The sequence below is a fragment of the Artibeus jamaicensis genome, unplaced genomic scaffold (assembly GCF_021234435.1).
Source record: "Artibeus jamaicensis isolate MK-2021 breed Jamaican fruit bat unplaced genomic scaffold, CSHL_Jam_final contig_332, whole genome shotgun sequence".
NCBI classification, from domain to species: Eukaryota; Metazoa; Chordata; class Mammalia; order Chiroptera; family Phyllostomidae; genus Artibeus; species Artibeus jamaicensis.
Genome location: NW_026521788.1, coordinates 22,423,368 through 22,438,495, shown reverse-complemented (window position 1 = coordinate 22,438,495; position 15,128 = coordinate 22,423,368). Strand labels below are relative to the sequence as shown.

At 55.3% G+C, this 15,128-nt stretch overlaps 1 protein-coding gene across 11 annotated transcripts in view; it reads right to left on the bottom strand.

Moving 5' to 3' along the window:
* Positions 1-374: 374 nt before the first annotated feature.
* Positions 375-15,128, bottom strand: part of ADAMTS14 (ADAM metallopeptidase with thrombospondin type 1 motif 14) — an 87,303-nt gene continuing 72,549 nt past the window's right edge. For 6 of the 11 annotated variants that reach the window (XM_053663928.1, XM_037130526.2, XM_053663932.1 and 3 more), the window contains 7 exons: positions 12,923-13,086; positions 11,490-11,658; positions 10,876-11,008; positions 9,090-9,297; positions 4,647-4,776; positions 4,399-4,509; positions 376-2,430 (listed from right to left, as the gene is read on the bottom strand). In XM_053663928.1, the coding sequence (XP_053519903.1) occupies positions 1,937-2,430; positions 4,399-4,509; positions 4,647-4,776; positions 9,090-9,297; positions 10,876-11,008; positions 11,490-11,658; positions 12,923-13,086 (1,409 nt within the window). In that variant the 3' untranslated portion in view covers positions 376-1,936. Of the gene's footprint in view, positions 2,431-4,398; positions 4,510-4,646; positions 4,777-9,089; positions 9,298-10,875; positions 11,009-11,489; positions 11,659-12,922; positions 13,087-15,128 lie in introns of all 11 variants that reach the window. The other 5 variants (XM_053663923.1, XM_053663926.1, XM_053663925.1 and 2 more) reach the window with 1 other exon arrangement.

Below are 15,128 nucleotides of genomic sequence, written 5' to 3'. Positions count from 1 at the left end.
CTGTTTCTGGGAGAGAGTGCTCACCACCTTCTAAGGAAGTCGCCCTTGCGTGTTTGAACAGCTTTGCTAATTAGAATGTTCTTTGCTATGAAGACCCCAAAACTACCTCCCAGGCACTTCTACCCTTTGGACCAAATTCTGGATGGTGACTCGCCCGAGGCCACACAGCTACTCAGGGGTGAAGCCTGAGTGGGCCCCCAGCCTCGTCCTCTCCTCTCCACCCTGCACTCACACTCAGAGGAGCCCAGAGCCAGGGAGGCCAAGGCAGGAAGCCACAGGTCAAGTCTCCCGTGTCTCCAGCATCTCTCCACCCAGCCCCCACCCCCAATCATCTTGCTGCCGCCCAGCCCAGCACGCTGGAGCTCTGCCTTCATTGTCCCTGTCCTCTAAAACAGAGAAAAAAACCATAGCACAACATTTTGGGGTCCGAAACAAAACACCGAGAACAATATTAATAAATACATAAAAATGTAAAGATCTGGATTTCAACTGCAGAGTTTACAGCCCTTAACACGGGCAGGCTGGGTCTCGGGAATGATTCAGTGTGTGCCCAGCACCGGGGTGGGGGGGGGTAGGCGGCGGTGGGAGAGGGCACCCGGGAGCCCCCTACAGGGCTCTCTTCTCTAGGCACTTACAGACCAACCCCCTGCTCCTATTCCCCCGGCGTGGCTCAGAGCAGCCCCTCAACCGGGGGAAGGAAGAACCAGCAAGCACCTGTATCACCTGCTGAAGAGTCAGAAAGACCCTCTGCACAACTCAGAGCAAGGACCCCTTGGGTACTCAGGTGGCTTCCAAGAGCCAGAGTGTCTAGGGAAGTTACCTACCCTTGGAGGTGAGGGGGGTAGGGGTGGCTGAAGCACCATAGCACTGTGGGTCCATGTCTACTCCCCACCCTGGCAAGGGGCAGAGGCTCATATCTGGCCCTGGGTGGCCCCTGTCATCTCCAGGACCCAGCTATGAGTAGACTCTGGCCCTTCGTCTTGGGGCCTGAACCCCACCCCCCAACAGCACCACAACCCTCTGGCCCAGCTGCAGCCAGTGTGGGGGGCAGACCCCTAACTCCAGCAGGAGTGGCCTTTGGCAAAAGGGCAGTGATTGACAGGGCACAGCCTGAGAACTCGCATCTCCCTCTGTGTCCCACAAAGTCCCCTTCCGGGTCGTCCCCCTCATGTCCCGGAGTGAAGACAAAGTTGCCATTTCTGGTCTAGCCAGAGCTCTAGCACCAGCTGGGAAACCTCTAGATGAGGAAGACACATTCTACAGTATTCAGAGCCCTCTCCTTGGGTGAGCTGGAGTGAGGCTGGGGGCCCAGCAGTAACAGAAAGCACTGGCCGCTGGGCAGAGGCGGCCACCAGCAGTGCCCTCCAGCCAGTGCCAGTGAGCTGGGCTTCACACCGAGTGGCCTTGGCTGGAAGAAGTGCAAGGAGCTCCGGCTGCAGCGCGCTGGGCCCGAGATGAACTCGCCTTCCATCCGCCCCAGCCCTGCAGCTGGAGCCTCACGACCACGCTCACCCCAGCTCCCTTCCTCTCTGACTGCCTGCCCTGAGGACACCCCCGTCACTGGGCAGATGGGCCAGTCAACAGGGCCTCCACAGGGCCCCCGCAGTTCTGGAAAGGCTCGAACCAGTGGCCGTAAAGACGGGGCATTAGCAGGCCCTCGGTCCTGGCAGGGGAGACGGACAGAGCACCTGAGAGGTTCAACTCGGCCACCTGCGCTGCTTGCTGAGGTATCTCAGGTTAGGGCTTTCCCTGATATTTTTTCTTCCTCACACACCCACCTTGCGGGTGAAAAGTATCACAGACCAAAACTAGAACAAGAAGACAAATAATTTAAAAGGAAGTCTGTGCTTGCCACTGACCTACTGCGTGTCCTCCGAGCTGGGGGTCTCGAGCCCACAGAGTGTAAACTTGACTGGCAGGGTGGGCGGGACAGGGTTCATGTCACCGGGGAGGTGGCGGGAAGGCTGGTGCTGGGATGCGTCAGGTCTTCCCTGAGCTGCCCTTTACCCTCAGAGGCTGGGAGAGGTGGGCCCGTGGTCCAGCCCCAAGGCAGCCACTGGGTGGTGCTAGGGGGAGTACCCCGAAATGTCCCAGGGCTCAGTTTCTGGGGAGTAAAGCGGTGCTGGGTCACTGGGGAGTTTGTGCCCAGGGGTCTTGGGAGCTGAGTAGGTCGGCCGAGCAGATGGTTGTCTGAGTTCGTTGGCTCCACATTGGGCTCCACAGCATCTGGAGGGGCCTTGGCTTCTGGGGAGGGGCTCCCCCGAGTGGAGAAGGGTGGCAGTGAGGTCCGGCTGGGGCTGGGGCTGGCGGTGGGGCCTGAGGCTTTCCTGGAACAGGACTTACAGCACAGCCGGTGGTAGCCGGGGATGGAACAGTAGCGGTCCTGCATTTCCATCTGACAGAGAATGGACCTGTCCTCCGTGCAGGGCTCTGTTGCACATCCAGCACAAAGACCAAAGCCAGGAGGACATTGGTCAGTGGGTGGTACCAGGACACAGCCCCCCACCTCCCACTCAGCCCACCAGCTGCAGGCCCTTCTTCTCCTGCTCTGTCTGGACTCACTATAAAGCCCTTTTCCCAGTGGAGACACGGGACTGAGTACTAGCCCTTATTGCATGACAGAGGGACTGACACACCCTCTCCCCCCATAGCAGTGGTTCTCAAGGCAAGGTCCCCACACTGGCAGCATCGGCATCCAGAGAGGCTTGTTGGAAATGCTCATTCTAGGACCTCCTGAATCAGAAACTCGGGTTGGGGCCCAGCTCCGTGTTTTGACAAGACCGTCAAGGTGATGCTCCTGTGTGGGAGCGGGGCCGAGGCTCTACAACATCAGTTGTCGGACTGGGCTGCCAGCTGGGATCTTTACAAACAGCTGCTGCCCAGCTCCTCCACCAGGGAGCCTGGGCGGTCTGGGTGTGGCCTGGGCACTGGGCGGTCCTCACCTGTAGCAGAGCTTGGGAACCCTACCCTCCTCCCAGTCAAACCAAAGAAGTCTGTCTGATCCTCTCCAGCCAGGACCAGGCGAATGACCAGGTAAGTCGCACTTGTGCCAAGCTGATCAAACATCCTGCCTCAGGCAGCACATTCAGAACGCTAAGCCCTCCGGCAGTAAGTTTGGAGTCAAACAGACCTAGGTTCTAACCAAGGCTCCACCACTCAAAAAAGCTCTGAGGCCTTGGGCAAGTCAATCTCTCCAACCCTCAGGTTTCCCATCTGTAAAATGGGGATAATGCTGACATTTACCAATGAATAATAACATCATAAATAACATTTGTAAAGTTTCTGGCATAGAGTGGTGCTTGCTATCTAGTTTTGTGTGCTTTCGTTAAATATCTAAAAATATTTTCATTTTTCTGTGCTAACAGGTGAAGGAAGGAGTTTTGTGGCCACTAGGTGGCGCCAGAAATCTGGGACCAGAATCAGAGCCTCACCCTTTGCTCTTGGGAGGAAAAGGGAAAGAAACCCAGGCAGGAACCTGCACAACCTGAGCCTCACTCAGCGCAGAAGCAGAGAGGCAGTAAAGCTAGAGCTTGAAAATCCTCTGAAGACATCTAGTCAGACCGCTTTACTTTACAGATGAATGTAGCTGAGCTCAGAGACATTCAGGGATTTGCACAAGGTCACACAGCCAATTTGGTCCTCTAGCTAGGAGTTAGGGTCTGTGATCTTTCTGCTACTCATCTTCTCAGACCCTGACCCTTGGAAAGGCAAGGAAGGCAAAGAGAAAGGAACCTAGGAAGGGCACGTAGATCCTGGTAAACAGCAGATGCATAATCAGTTATTGATGGATGGATGGGTGGGTGGGTAGGTAGGTGAATGGACATGTAGGAAGAAGAACTGATCATAAGGCAGAGAGAAACTACTCTTTTGGTTGTTAGCTGACAGCTGGACAGAAGTGCATGCATGCATTATCTCATTTAATTTTCTCAACAGCCCTGTGAAGGCAGCTCAGACCTACAATTGCTTAGCCAAAAATCTTGGAATCAGATATGATTCATAATTCAAAACTTTAGAGGTTAGAAAATGCTCACCATATTTTATTATATTATATAATATCCCCAGTGGAGACTGGGATACACCTTATAACCAAATATAGCAATGTTTTTATAGCAAAATAACTGAGCTGTTAGTTCAGGTCAGACTTCACTGTCAAATGAGTCTGCACCAAATTTAGGTAAACGTTTGCAGCTTTCAGCATTTTAAAATAGCAGATAAGGGACCATGGACCAGTTCAAGCATTATCCCCACTTCATAGCTGAGGCCTCTGAGGCTTCTGGAGGCTAAGATCACAGGGACAAATTGGAGGCTGGGTCTGCTCCACCACATGGCCCATACTTGTGACACTGACCACTGGAAGGTTGTGGGGGGTGGGGTGAGGCAGCCCAGAAATACACTTACTTGATGATATCTTGTTAACAGGATGTAGCGGCCCAGATTGTGGCACCCACTGCCCATCTGGGGTCACAACTTCCTGGACGTCAACCCTCACCGTGGAGTTCTGGAGACTTCCTGTGAACAGAAGCAGCGGCTCTCTTATTTGGTGTTTGTTGGGGGCCAGGATACAGGCTGGGCTGGGTCTTGGGTGGAGGCCACAGGAGCTGGGCCTGCCCGTCCTCTGCCCCCTTCGCCCATCCTATCTGGCTCACCTCTGCAGGCAGGCAGGCTGCAGACCTGGATGGAGTCGGGCTTGTCCCCCTCGCACTGCCCGACACTGTTGGCGTTGGTCCGGCACACCACCTGCCGCTGCTGGATGCCCTCTCCGCAGGTGGCAGAGCACTGCCATGGCACAGCCAGGACAGGACAGGCCACAGTGGCCCGGGGAGAGTAGGTGAGGAGAGAGAAGAAGGGGGCAGTGAGCTCCAATCCAGCCAGTGCCCAGGACAGAAAGGGTGCAGAGAAAGGTACTAAGTCCCCACTTGACCAGAGGAACAAGCAAGGACTGCTTCTAAATAGCCTCACCGGGACTGCACGCCAGTTGTCGAATGCCCTGGGTGGTGGGTGGCCACGGCCTGGAGCTCAGAACCAGGCACCCTGCTCCCACCCCCGTTGGCCAACCCTGGCTCAGGGCGCCGTCTGGCACCTGGGCCTACGTCCATGCTGGCGGCTCTGTGCCTGGTCCTTGAATATTGTGTGTGTCACCCTGGCAAACTCCCCTGTGCAACCTCCCCGCCCTTGGGACCTGGGGTGGGTCCGTTTACTTGATGACATCCTGGTATAGGATGTCAGGACCTGGACCATGGCATCTGCTAAACAGAGAGCTGGGTGACAAAATTGCTGTAGACCCTTCTGGCTCTGACCTTCAGTGATTCTGTGACTCAGTTTACCAAAACTCAGCCTGCAGAGGCACGTTCCATGTGCCTCCTTCTCCGAGAGGAAAAGGTGTGCCGACGCGGAGCACCTGCCAGGGCAGCCTACCAACGGCATCCCTGAACCCGGCACCTTTCTTCTCCCGATAATCAGGCGGCAACGGGTGGCGGCGGGTGGGCCCTCCCAGAAAAGCAAGACTGCCCCCTGCGTCCAGGTCACTGGGTGTAAGACACGAACCACAGCCTCCCCTAGTGGGATGGGAAGGAACTTGCAGAGGTCCGCTTCTCATACTGGGCAGGGGGCAACCCTAGGGAGATACGAGGGTCACACAGAACCATGGGACAAAAGCAGCTCACCCTTCCTGGGGTGAATAATTACAAAGAACTGCTCTTGAGTGCTTGTCAGTCTCATAAGGGGCAACTGTCTCCACCACCCATCATAGTTCTGTTGGATTTACCTAGGGGGTCTTTTCTGGGACCGGCCATCTTTCTGTTTTATATTAGAGCAAATAAATCTATGTATCATGGAGAAGAATATAAAGTCTTCATGAGTTGTGTGGGAATTTTTGGTTATTGCAAAGCACTCTTAATTAGGCAATATTTTAAGCATGCAGAAAAGTATGAGGAAGTTCGTCATGGAAACCTGTTCAAATACCACCCCCAGCTTCAGTAAGTCAGCATTGGGCATATTTTCAAATATGGTTTGTGCCTTTTAAACTCTAAGTAAATTGGAAGTGCTTTTTTTCTTCAAACCTCAGTGCACTTTCTCACCTAAATTTACTTTTCTGGGGTTCATGTTGATATGTAGTTTATGCTTACTCGTTTTTCTTGCTGTAGAATATTTTATTGTATGAACAGACCATGATTTCTGCCCCCAAATCTCTGATGAATAAACAATTTAAATGTTTTCTAATTTTTTTGCTATTATGATAAGCATCTTTGTGCTTCCCTCCTTGACCAAATCAGCTTTTTATATTGTGGTAAAATATCACTTAAAGCTTACCATTTCACCCACCTTTAGGCATACGGGTTCTGTGGCATTAAGCACAGTCACACCGCTCTGTGCCGCCCTCACAGCCACCCATCTCCGGACCCGTCACCCCCAGGACCCGTCACCCCGGGGACCCGTCACGCCCGCACACCGACGCCGTCCCCATCAACCGACGCCCTAGTCCGCCCTCCCCAGGCCCGGAAACCGCCGTTCTCCTTTCTGTCCTTGCAAATGCGACCACTCCGGGCACCTCATGGAAGTGGAACCACACCGTATTTGTCCTTTTGTGGCTGGCTCACTACACGTAGTATAATGTCTTCAAGGTTCACGTGACATGAAATTTTAAGAGAGAACCCCAGACGTCCACGAAGACCCAGTGGCCACTTCCAGGGCCAACCCGCGAGGGCCTGGGCTGTCCCTCAGCCTTCTTCCTGTTTTCCTCTTTCTACCCTGCTCCTCAACAGCAAACTTCCTACCGGGTTGCCGGAGTGAGCCTTGAAACCTGAAATCAGAGCTTGCACACTCACATAAAAATTCGGCAAGAGTTTCCCGCTGCCCTGAGAATACAGTACAACTCGTCACCAAGCCCCGACCATCTTTCCAATGTCCTCCTGTAGCCCCTGCCCCTTTCTTCAAGCTCCAGCCCCACAGTCCTTTCGGTTTCTGGAATGCGGCAAAGCCGTTCCTGCCTCAGGGGCTGCCTGCAGCTCCTACCTCAAGCCTCAACTCGAAGGTCACCTCCTCAGGCCCCTCCAGATACATAATCTACTCACTTCCCGCCCGGCTCCAACCACAACTGCTCGGAATCGCTCTGCTTGGTTCCAGGAGCTGTAACTGCCTCCCATGGCTGAGACTGAGTGAGTGACCTCCGGAATGCAAGCCACTTCGGAGAGTGGTAGCAAGTCTCTCCAAACCTTGTCTCTGGTAGCAAACGCTGCCTCAGCTTACGCCCCTGCCCCCAGACCATGGTCGGCTAGTCAGAGACGGGTAAGACTCCTCACAGAGAAGGGCAACCTAAGCCAGACACAATCACTTGGGAGGCCATCATGGAAGGACTTGTGGGCTGCAACAAACAGGGAGTGATGGACCCTCACCCTCTGGCTATTCTGACATAGCCCAAGTCCTCATTTCCATCTGGGAGAAGTGCTTCCTAGCTCTAATCCACTTAAGTCTAAAAACCTATGATGGGGAAGGCGGTGCGGCCCTGTACTGGAAAGGGCGGGTTCCCCAGGTGATCAGGCCTGAGAAAGAATATGTAAAAATCCTGTGAAACCTGCTTTGTTTAGAATGCTCTCATTTAAATGATGAGGATCCAAGCCAGAAGTTGGTTCCTCAAAGTTTTATGGCTCTTTAGCTATCAGACCCTGACTGAGAATAAGCCCTCACAGTTCTTTGAATGCTATCTATTGTTTGATCCTTACCTGTACTCTTGGGCAAATGAACCCAATAAAAGCCCCTTGAGCAGGGGGCTCTTGGCCTTTCACCTCTGAGAGATTGGCCACCTCTCCTCCCCAAGCAGATCATGTCTTGGTAGTCTCACTTTCATCCGTGGTGGACGGGGGACTTTGTGGGCAAAGTTGCCCCCACACACAACCTGTAAATGCTTTTCTCATGAGCATACCCATCCCTTATGTCTCCCTCACTGGACTCCAAGCTTTACAGGCACAAGAACCAGACTATCTGGCTAATGCTGGATTCCTACATTCCCAGTTCAGTGTGCCTGGCACACAGTACATATTCCCTGAATGCAAGAATATGCTTTAATCGGCTCCTCTGTAACTGGGGACATCAGCCCATGCATCCTAGTGCTGCGTGAAGGTCAAGGCACACAGCGAACGAATGCAGAGGCCTGGCTCAGAGCCGTGGCCCAGGGTGCGTGGGAGCCGTTCCACTTAGTTTTGAGAAAAACCAAATCACATAATGATGCAGAGAGATCTGCTCAGACCACTGGGGAGAAGCAGGGAGGGGCCGCAGGGGCAGGCAGAGGTAGACAGTCTAGGACAGGACTGGCTGAGAAGCTGATGCCTCCAGAGCCAATGGAACTCCGGGCTAGAAGGTTGGAAATAAAAGAGGGCTGGCTTGCTGGCTCTCAGGCTCTCGGGCTCTGAGGCTCTTCCTCCTCAGATGCCTGGATGATCATACTGCACCTTCCTGCGTTTCCCAAAAGACAGTGTTTTTAATGGGGAGGAACTCCGGGCACAGCCTAAGCTCAGGCTGGCCTGGCAGAGGGTGGCAGGGTTCTTCTTCTTTGGGTGTTTTGGAGGGGACCAGCTCTGGGGCAGAGGCCTGCCATTCTTCCAACATTGTGTAGATTTGTGTATTATGTTGTTTTAGTTTGTAAACCAACACTATAGAAATAAGATACCGTAACTAAAAATGAACAGGGGAAAATGCTAGGAGAACCCAGATGTTTAGAGTTTAGCCTTCATTAACAGGCTTAAGTGATTAAAGCTGTAACTAAAGAGTTAAAGAGTTTGGTCTGAATTGGTGGCCTTGAGTGACTAATGCATGTGGAAAGCTGTTATTCCAAAATTATGAAGCTTTTGAATAAAGACCCCTTTCCTTTTTCAGCAAATCTTTGCCTCTGGAATTTTGTCCAGAGGGTGGCGGCAGGCAGCGGGACCCCAACTGGCTGTTGGGTCACAATGAGGGGAGAAAAAGTCAGCCAGAAACGCCACCTGCGGGCAGCACAGATCTCTCAGCAGTTCCCCCTCCAGACTGGCCTCCTCCCTGACTTCCCAGAGAAGGGATCCCATTGGCCCAGCCCCTGCCACCTTCTGAGGACAACTCACCTGGGACCAGGCTCCCGTCCGCCACTGAGCTGGGCAAGGCACTCGGAAGCAGGGCCGCCGAACCTCAGGCCGATCCCCTGGGCAGGCTTTGGCTGGCACGGCCTTGTGGGTACCGTTGGAGAGGGGCAGCAGGCACTGCACTCCCCGCGTCTGCACCCCCAGTTTCCCACAGCTCCTGCTGCAGGGGCCCCACTCCTCCATCACCCACCTGGAGACAGACAGGGCAGAAGGTGGAGGGGAGGCGGGACCATGGGGACATTCCTCCCAGGGTCGTTTCCACCCACTGAACTGCAGACAGGAGCCAGAGAGTGGGTTTGGGCTGCAGAAGGCTTGGGGGAAGGACAGCTGTCCGTCTGGCTCTGTGTCTGCCAGCCTATGTGGCCTCGAGAGCATCACTTAATCTCTCTGTCTCTTCATCTGAAAGACCGGTATAATGCATATTTAAATCCCGGCACCCTGCATATGCTTGGGCAAGCTGTTAACCCCTCTAAGCCTCAGCTGCCCCATCTTCACACCAGGAGCCTCTCAACACCTCATGAATATTCCGAGTGCCTGCCCTGTGCAGGCACTGTCCTCGGTGCTGAGGTGCGGCAGTGCACAAAGCAGATGAGAGCCAGCACTTGTGCAGTGGACTCCTCCCATGGGGCCCTTCGGCGATTAAAGGACTTGGTATATGTAAAGTGCCTGGCAGGGTGCATAGCATACAGTAATAAATGTAGGCACTGTTAGTATCACTGCAAAACTTCGGTGCTGATCAGCTAACCCGGTGGTAAACCAGGGCTCTTTCAGCCAAATCCTTCCTTTAAAAACAAAAAGCCCCAAAAACTTATTGGGCAATTTTACAGATAAGCCAGGGTGGGCAACCCATGGCCTTGCACACTCTGTGATCATAGGCATTTGTGGGGAAATCGAGCAGAATAACGCTGCACAGTAAGACACGAAAGGAAAGCGTGGAGGGCTGAGGGGCTGGGAACCGCAGCCTGGGCCGGCACAGGGAGGCTGTGGCCCTGTGCCGGGCTCTAGCACTGGTCCCGGCTCCAGCCAGGCCCTGGAGCTCCCTTAGCCCGAGGGAGCAGGAGCTGCCAGTCAGCACCTGACCCCACGCTGAGAGGACCGCTGGAAGGCAAGAGGTTGGACTTGGCTTTCTGCAGTTTCCTGCTGGCTGGTTCCCAGTGCTGAGCTGGCTCTGCGACAGGCTCAGAGGCCTGACCTTGAGTCCTCCACAAGTCACAGCTTTCTCCTCTCCCCAAGGCTCCCTCCAAATAACCCCAAGAACATGACCCTGTGCCCAAAAGAGGCTGAATACTCAAGCCAGGGAACCCCAACCAGGGGCTCAACCCCAGCTGGGGCTGGCAGGCCAGGCCAAGTCCAGGGCCCGGAGGACGGGGCTGAGAAGAGCAGGGGGACAGCGTCCTGGCCCGGGAAGCACTGCAATCTACTTTGCCTCTGTAGACCTCCCACATCACCGAGGGAAAGCTGTGTCCCCAAACTGGGCCTCAGTTTCCCAGTCTGTGAAAGAATGCTGGGAGTGACGGAACACAGGAAGCACCTTCCTTTCGGGAGTAGAAGTTAATTCAGAAACCCGGAGGAACAGAGGTACCGGACGGCAGCCTGGCCGTGGGCCGAGCCTGGCGTGGCGCCTCTGCTCCGGGAGCCTGCTGCAGGTGCTGGGTCTCTGGGCTACAGGGCCGGAGGAAGCAGGCTCCGCAGCCCCTCGTCCAAGGCCAGGGCTGAGACAGGTCCGCAACAGCCCGGGCGTGGGATCGGCCTCCTGCCGTGCACTCACTCAGGCTGGGGACACTGGTGCTGGTTGCAGCGCCGACGGATGGGCTTGGGCCTCTTCTTGTGGTCACACAGGTGCCGCTGTACCATGTGGTGGTCTCGGCGGCGCCGGCAGCCATATTTGGTGAACTGGATACCTGTGGGGAGCGCAGGCTGCCAAGGGGCTGGTCCCGCCAGGCCCTCACTGCCCTGCCTGGGGCCCTGGGGGCGGTAAGCTCTGGAGAGCCTGGGGGGCCAGTCCCACCTCTCTGTGCCCTCTGACATCCTCCTGCCTGTGGCTTTTGGAGACAGCCTTCCTTGACCAGCCTATCTTCCATGTCCCTGGTGTGGCGTGGGTGGAGTGGGTGAGGACATGGCTCAGGATGGCAGCCTGTCCGCACAGAGGCCGTGCCCCCGATACTGCCCGAGCACCCCAGCCCTGTCCCGGAGACCCTACCTAGACAGGCTTCCACACCCTGAAGGTCTTCAAGGACAAACTGAGGCATGAGCAGGGGACCTGTCTGGTAGACACAACCTCAGCCCTCCGGCCATTCCTGCCCTGCTCCTTCTGAGAGGCCCTGGGCTGCCCCCACAAAGCAGGAGAATGGCTGGGGCAGCTGGGCCCAAGCAGGCCAGTACCTCCTCCGCAGGCCTTGGTGCAAGGAGCCCAGCTCTTGAGTGCCCACTCGTAGGTGTCTGTCTCCTCCAGAAGAACGTTGTTGCTCCTGATTAGGGGCAGCAGGTCCTCATGGATGACGTACTTGTAGGCCAGGCTGCTGCGGGGGCCACCCTCAGCCGGGGCGAGCACCTACGCGGAGATGGAGGAGATGGCACAGTACTCGAGAGCAGGGAAGCAAGGCCAGCACCAGGGAGGGCCAAAGGGAAGAGTGTGAGGTCAGAAACAGAAATGGTAAAAGCCAGCAGGTGGCTGGTGTGGCTCAGTGGGTTGGGCATTGTCCCACAAACTGAAAGGTCATCTGTTCAATTCCGGGTCCGGGCACAGGCCTGGGTTTCAGGCCAGACCCCCAGCTGGAGGTATAAAGAGGCAACCAATTGATGTTTCTCTCCCTTTCTTTCTTCCTCCCACAGACCTCAGCTCCAACAATGGCAGAAGCCACGTCTGCAGGTCTGTCCTGCCCAGGGGAGCGCCTGCACCACCTGACTCTGGTAGACAGTCGGTGCGTACAGACTGGGTACGGGCTCTCCCCAGAGGTAAGATTACAGACTCTGTAGGTTGTCTTTTCACTTTCCTGATCTTGTCCTTCAATGTATAAAAGTTTTCAATTTCCATGAAAACCAATTCCTCTATTTTTTCTCTTCTTGCGCACGCTCTCGGTGTCAGACCTAAGACTCCAATCTCGTCAGACTTACCCTGTTTCCTCTAAGACTTCTATGGTTTGAGCGCTAGTATTTAGGTCTTTAATCTATTTTGAGCTAACATCAGTGTATGAGGTCCAACTTCCTTCTTTTACTTATGGATTTCCAGTTGAAATCCATATTCTGTCCCCATTGAATGGCCCTGCTACCTTGATTGAAAATCAATTGGCCATAGATGTATGGTGATCAAGAAACAGAGGATTAACAGAACATGCGTGTTGGGTTGAATTACTACACAGACCTCAGAAGGCCTTAGACACTGGCCTCCAGGACCTCCTTGACCAGTGAGGGGAGCACCAGGAGCAAAGTCTGTCCAAGCGCTGCAACCGGCCGGAGCCAAGAGCACTGGGGACAGAGCCCACCTTGGTCTGCAGGGCTCACAGTTCCTATTCAATAAGCACTGGCCTAGGAAGGTGCTTCCTGTCTAAGAAGGTCTAGGAAGAAGGGCGGGACAGAGAGGGTCCAGCCAGGACAGGGGCCCTTCTCAGGAGGCCAGCAGTGCCAGACAGCAGCCCTGGGGTCTGTTGCCGACTCACTTGTTGGCAATGCCATAATGCGCGCTGACGCTGGACGATGCCAGGACAACACCAGGAACCAACCCAGGTCCCTCCCACTCCTTTTAGGCCCCATTTTTGACCCTCCATTGGGGAGAACAAACTCCCTATGTTGGTGTCTCTGGTCTAACAGGGGCTCACCAGGACAGTGATGGCTTCCGGCAGGGGCCCGCTGGTCTTGAGGCTTGCCTTAGCATCCTCCACCACGTACTCCCACTCCAGGCCCATTGCAGTGAAGGTCCTGCTAGTGGTCTCCTTGCCCTTGGGGTTGAACACGAAGCTGCCTGTGATGTGGTTCTTCACCGCTGGCCGGGGTGAGAGGGACACACAGACTTCTGTTCCCCTCCACGGAAGCACGAGCCAGACCCCTTCGGGGGCTTCAGGATTTGCCAGTGGGCCCCTCAGGGCTCCCTGCTGCCTGTGACTCCTTCCCACCTAAGCCTTTCCCCAGTCAAACAGGCACCCACAGTGCTCCCCACAGTGTCGCTGCCTCTGGACCCTGGTGGGACACCATTCCTTCCACCCTCACTGTCTTCCCTTCTTCCTGCCTGACTAATGTCCACCCACATTTAAGGCCAGCACAATTTCCCCCTCTTCCAGGAAGCCTCCTTTGATTGCCCAGTCCTTGGGGATTTACCCTCCCTGGAATGTCTACAGCAGAACACACGGGTTGAGTACAGGTTCCGAAGTCAGGTTGACCATGGAGATGTTCCTGAGCCTCCCTGTGCTGCCTCAGTTTCACCACTTACAGCCTGGGAATGAGAACTGTATCTATACCACAGGGCTTCTGCCCCAGGATGAAAAATGCAGTCCCCTACCCCCACCCACCGTCCCTGGGGCTCCGGGGACAATTAAAAGAGTTCATATACACAAAGACCGAGGCAGAGAGCATGGCATACAGCAGGCAGTTAATAAATGGTGGGCACTGTTGCTACATCAGAAAAGTGCCTGACTTTTAGCGCTGTTGTGATTCCAGATGTCTCATGTCTCCTGCAGCCTGTCAGCTCATCTCCTCTTTCTCCGTGTCCTTGGCCCGGCACACAGCCTGGCATGGAGTGAGAGTTTTTTAAATATCTGTGAATTTCTGCCCGTTAAAGTCCTAGTCCATGAGTAACTCACAGCCTGTTACTACAAGGCCAGGTGGGAGGTGCGTAGGTGCAGACACCCAGGCAAAGCCCTGAGTTGCAGCCTCACCAGAATCAGCAGGGGCAGGAAGGGCTGTCACCTGGGACCTGAGCCCCTCAGCCAGGAGGGTCAAGCAAAGGCTCCAGCCCAGGAGGGTGTGGCCCCTCCGAGTGCCGACTAAAGCCACCCAGCACAACTGTCATAGAAAAGCTAACAAGCTTGAGCATGAGCCAAATGCTGATCATTCTGCTACCTGCCTCAGTGAAGTCCTCACACACATCCTGGGGGGTTGGTGCTGTTATTAATCCAGATGGGGAGTCAGAGGCTCCGAGAGGGGCAATGGGCTGGTGGCCCAGATATCTGGAGCAGCAGCCCCCAACCTTTTGGGCACTGGGGACTGGTTTCGTGGAAGACAGTTTTTCCATGGCCAGGGGAGGGGGGTGGCGGTGGGGGGGGACAGGAGGCAGTGCTTGGGAGGTAATGCAAGCAGAGCTTCACTGGCCAGCCCGCCGCTCACCTCCTGCTGTGCGGCCCAGTTCCTAACGGCACAAACCTGTACCTTCCAGGGGCTTGGGGACCCCTGCTCTGGAGGAGCAGCCTCCCTGCTGAGCAGGAGGAGGAGAAATGCCCCCTCATCTCTGGTATCTCTCAGCCTTCAGAGTCACCAGAATGTCCAGGCTACAGCCGGGCAGCTTCTCAGGCCGGGCCCAGCCGCAGATCTGCACACACCCTTGTCTGCTCCCACACCTCACAGCAGCCGCCGGCCCCGCCCTGCAGCACAACACTCGTTGCGAGGGGCGGTGGGCTGGACTCAGCATGGACTCTGTCACCCAGGCCGAGCTCCGAGTCCTGGCCCTGCCCCTGGTGCGCTTGGTGCCTTAGGCAACCATCTTCGCCTCTTCCCCAACCACAAAATGGGGACAGCAGGAGCTTCCGTGGGTCGTCCTGATGCTTAAACGGCACCATGTGCAGAAAGGGCCAGCTCAGCGCCAGCACATACAGGGAGACATACAACAGCATGGTTTCTCTTCCTTTCAGAGAGTCCATGTCCCTACACTCCAGGAGAGTCTAATCAGCTTGACGGGACCTTGGCCTTCTTTGCCAAGGCCACCACCTGTCTTGGGCTTCCCCAGAGAGCACATACCATCAGGCATACACAGGTGTGTACAAAGGCACAAGTGCACACACACAGATGGCTGGTACATCCTTCCCGAATAATCAC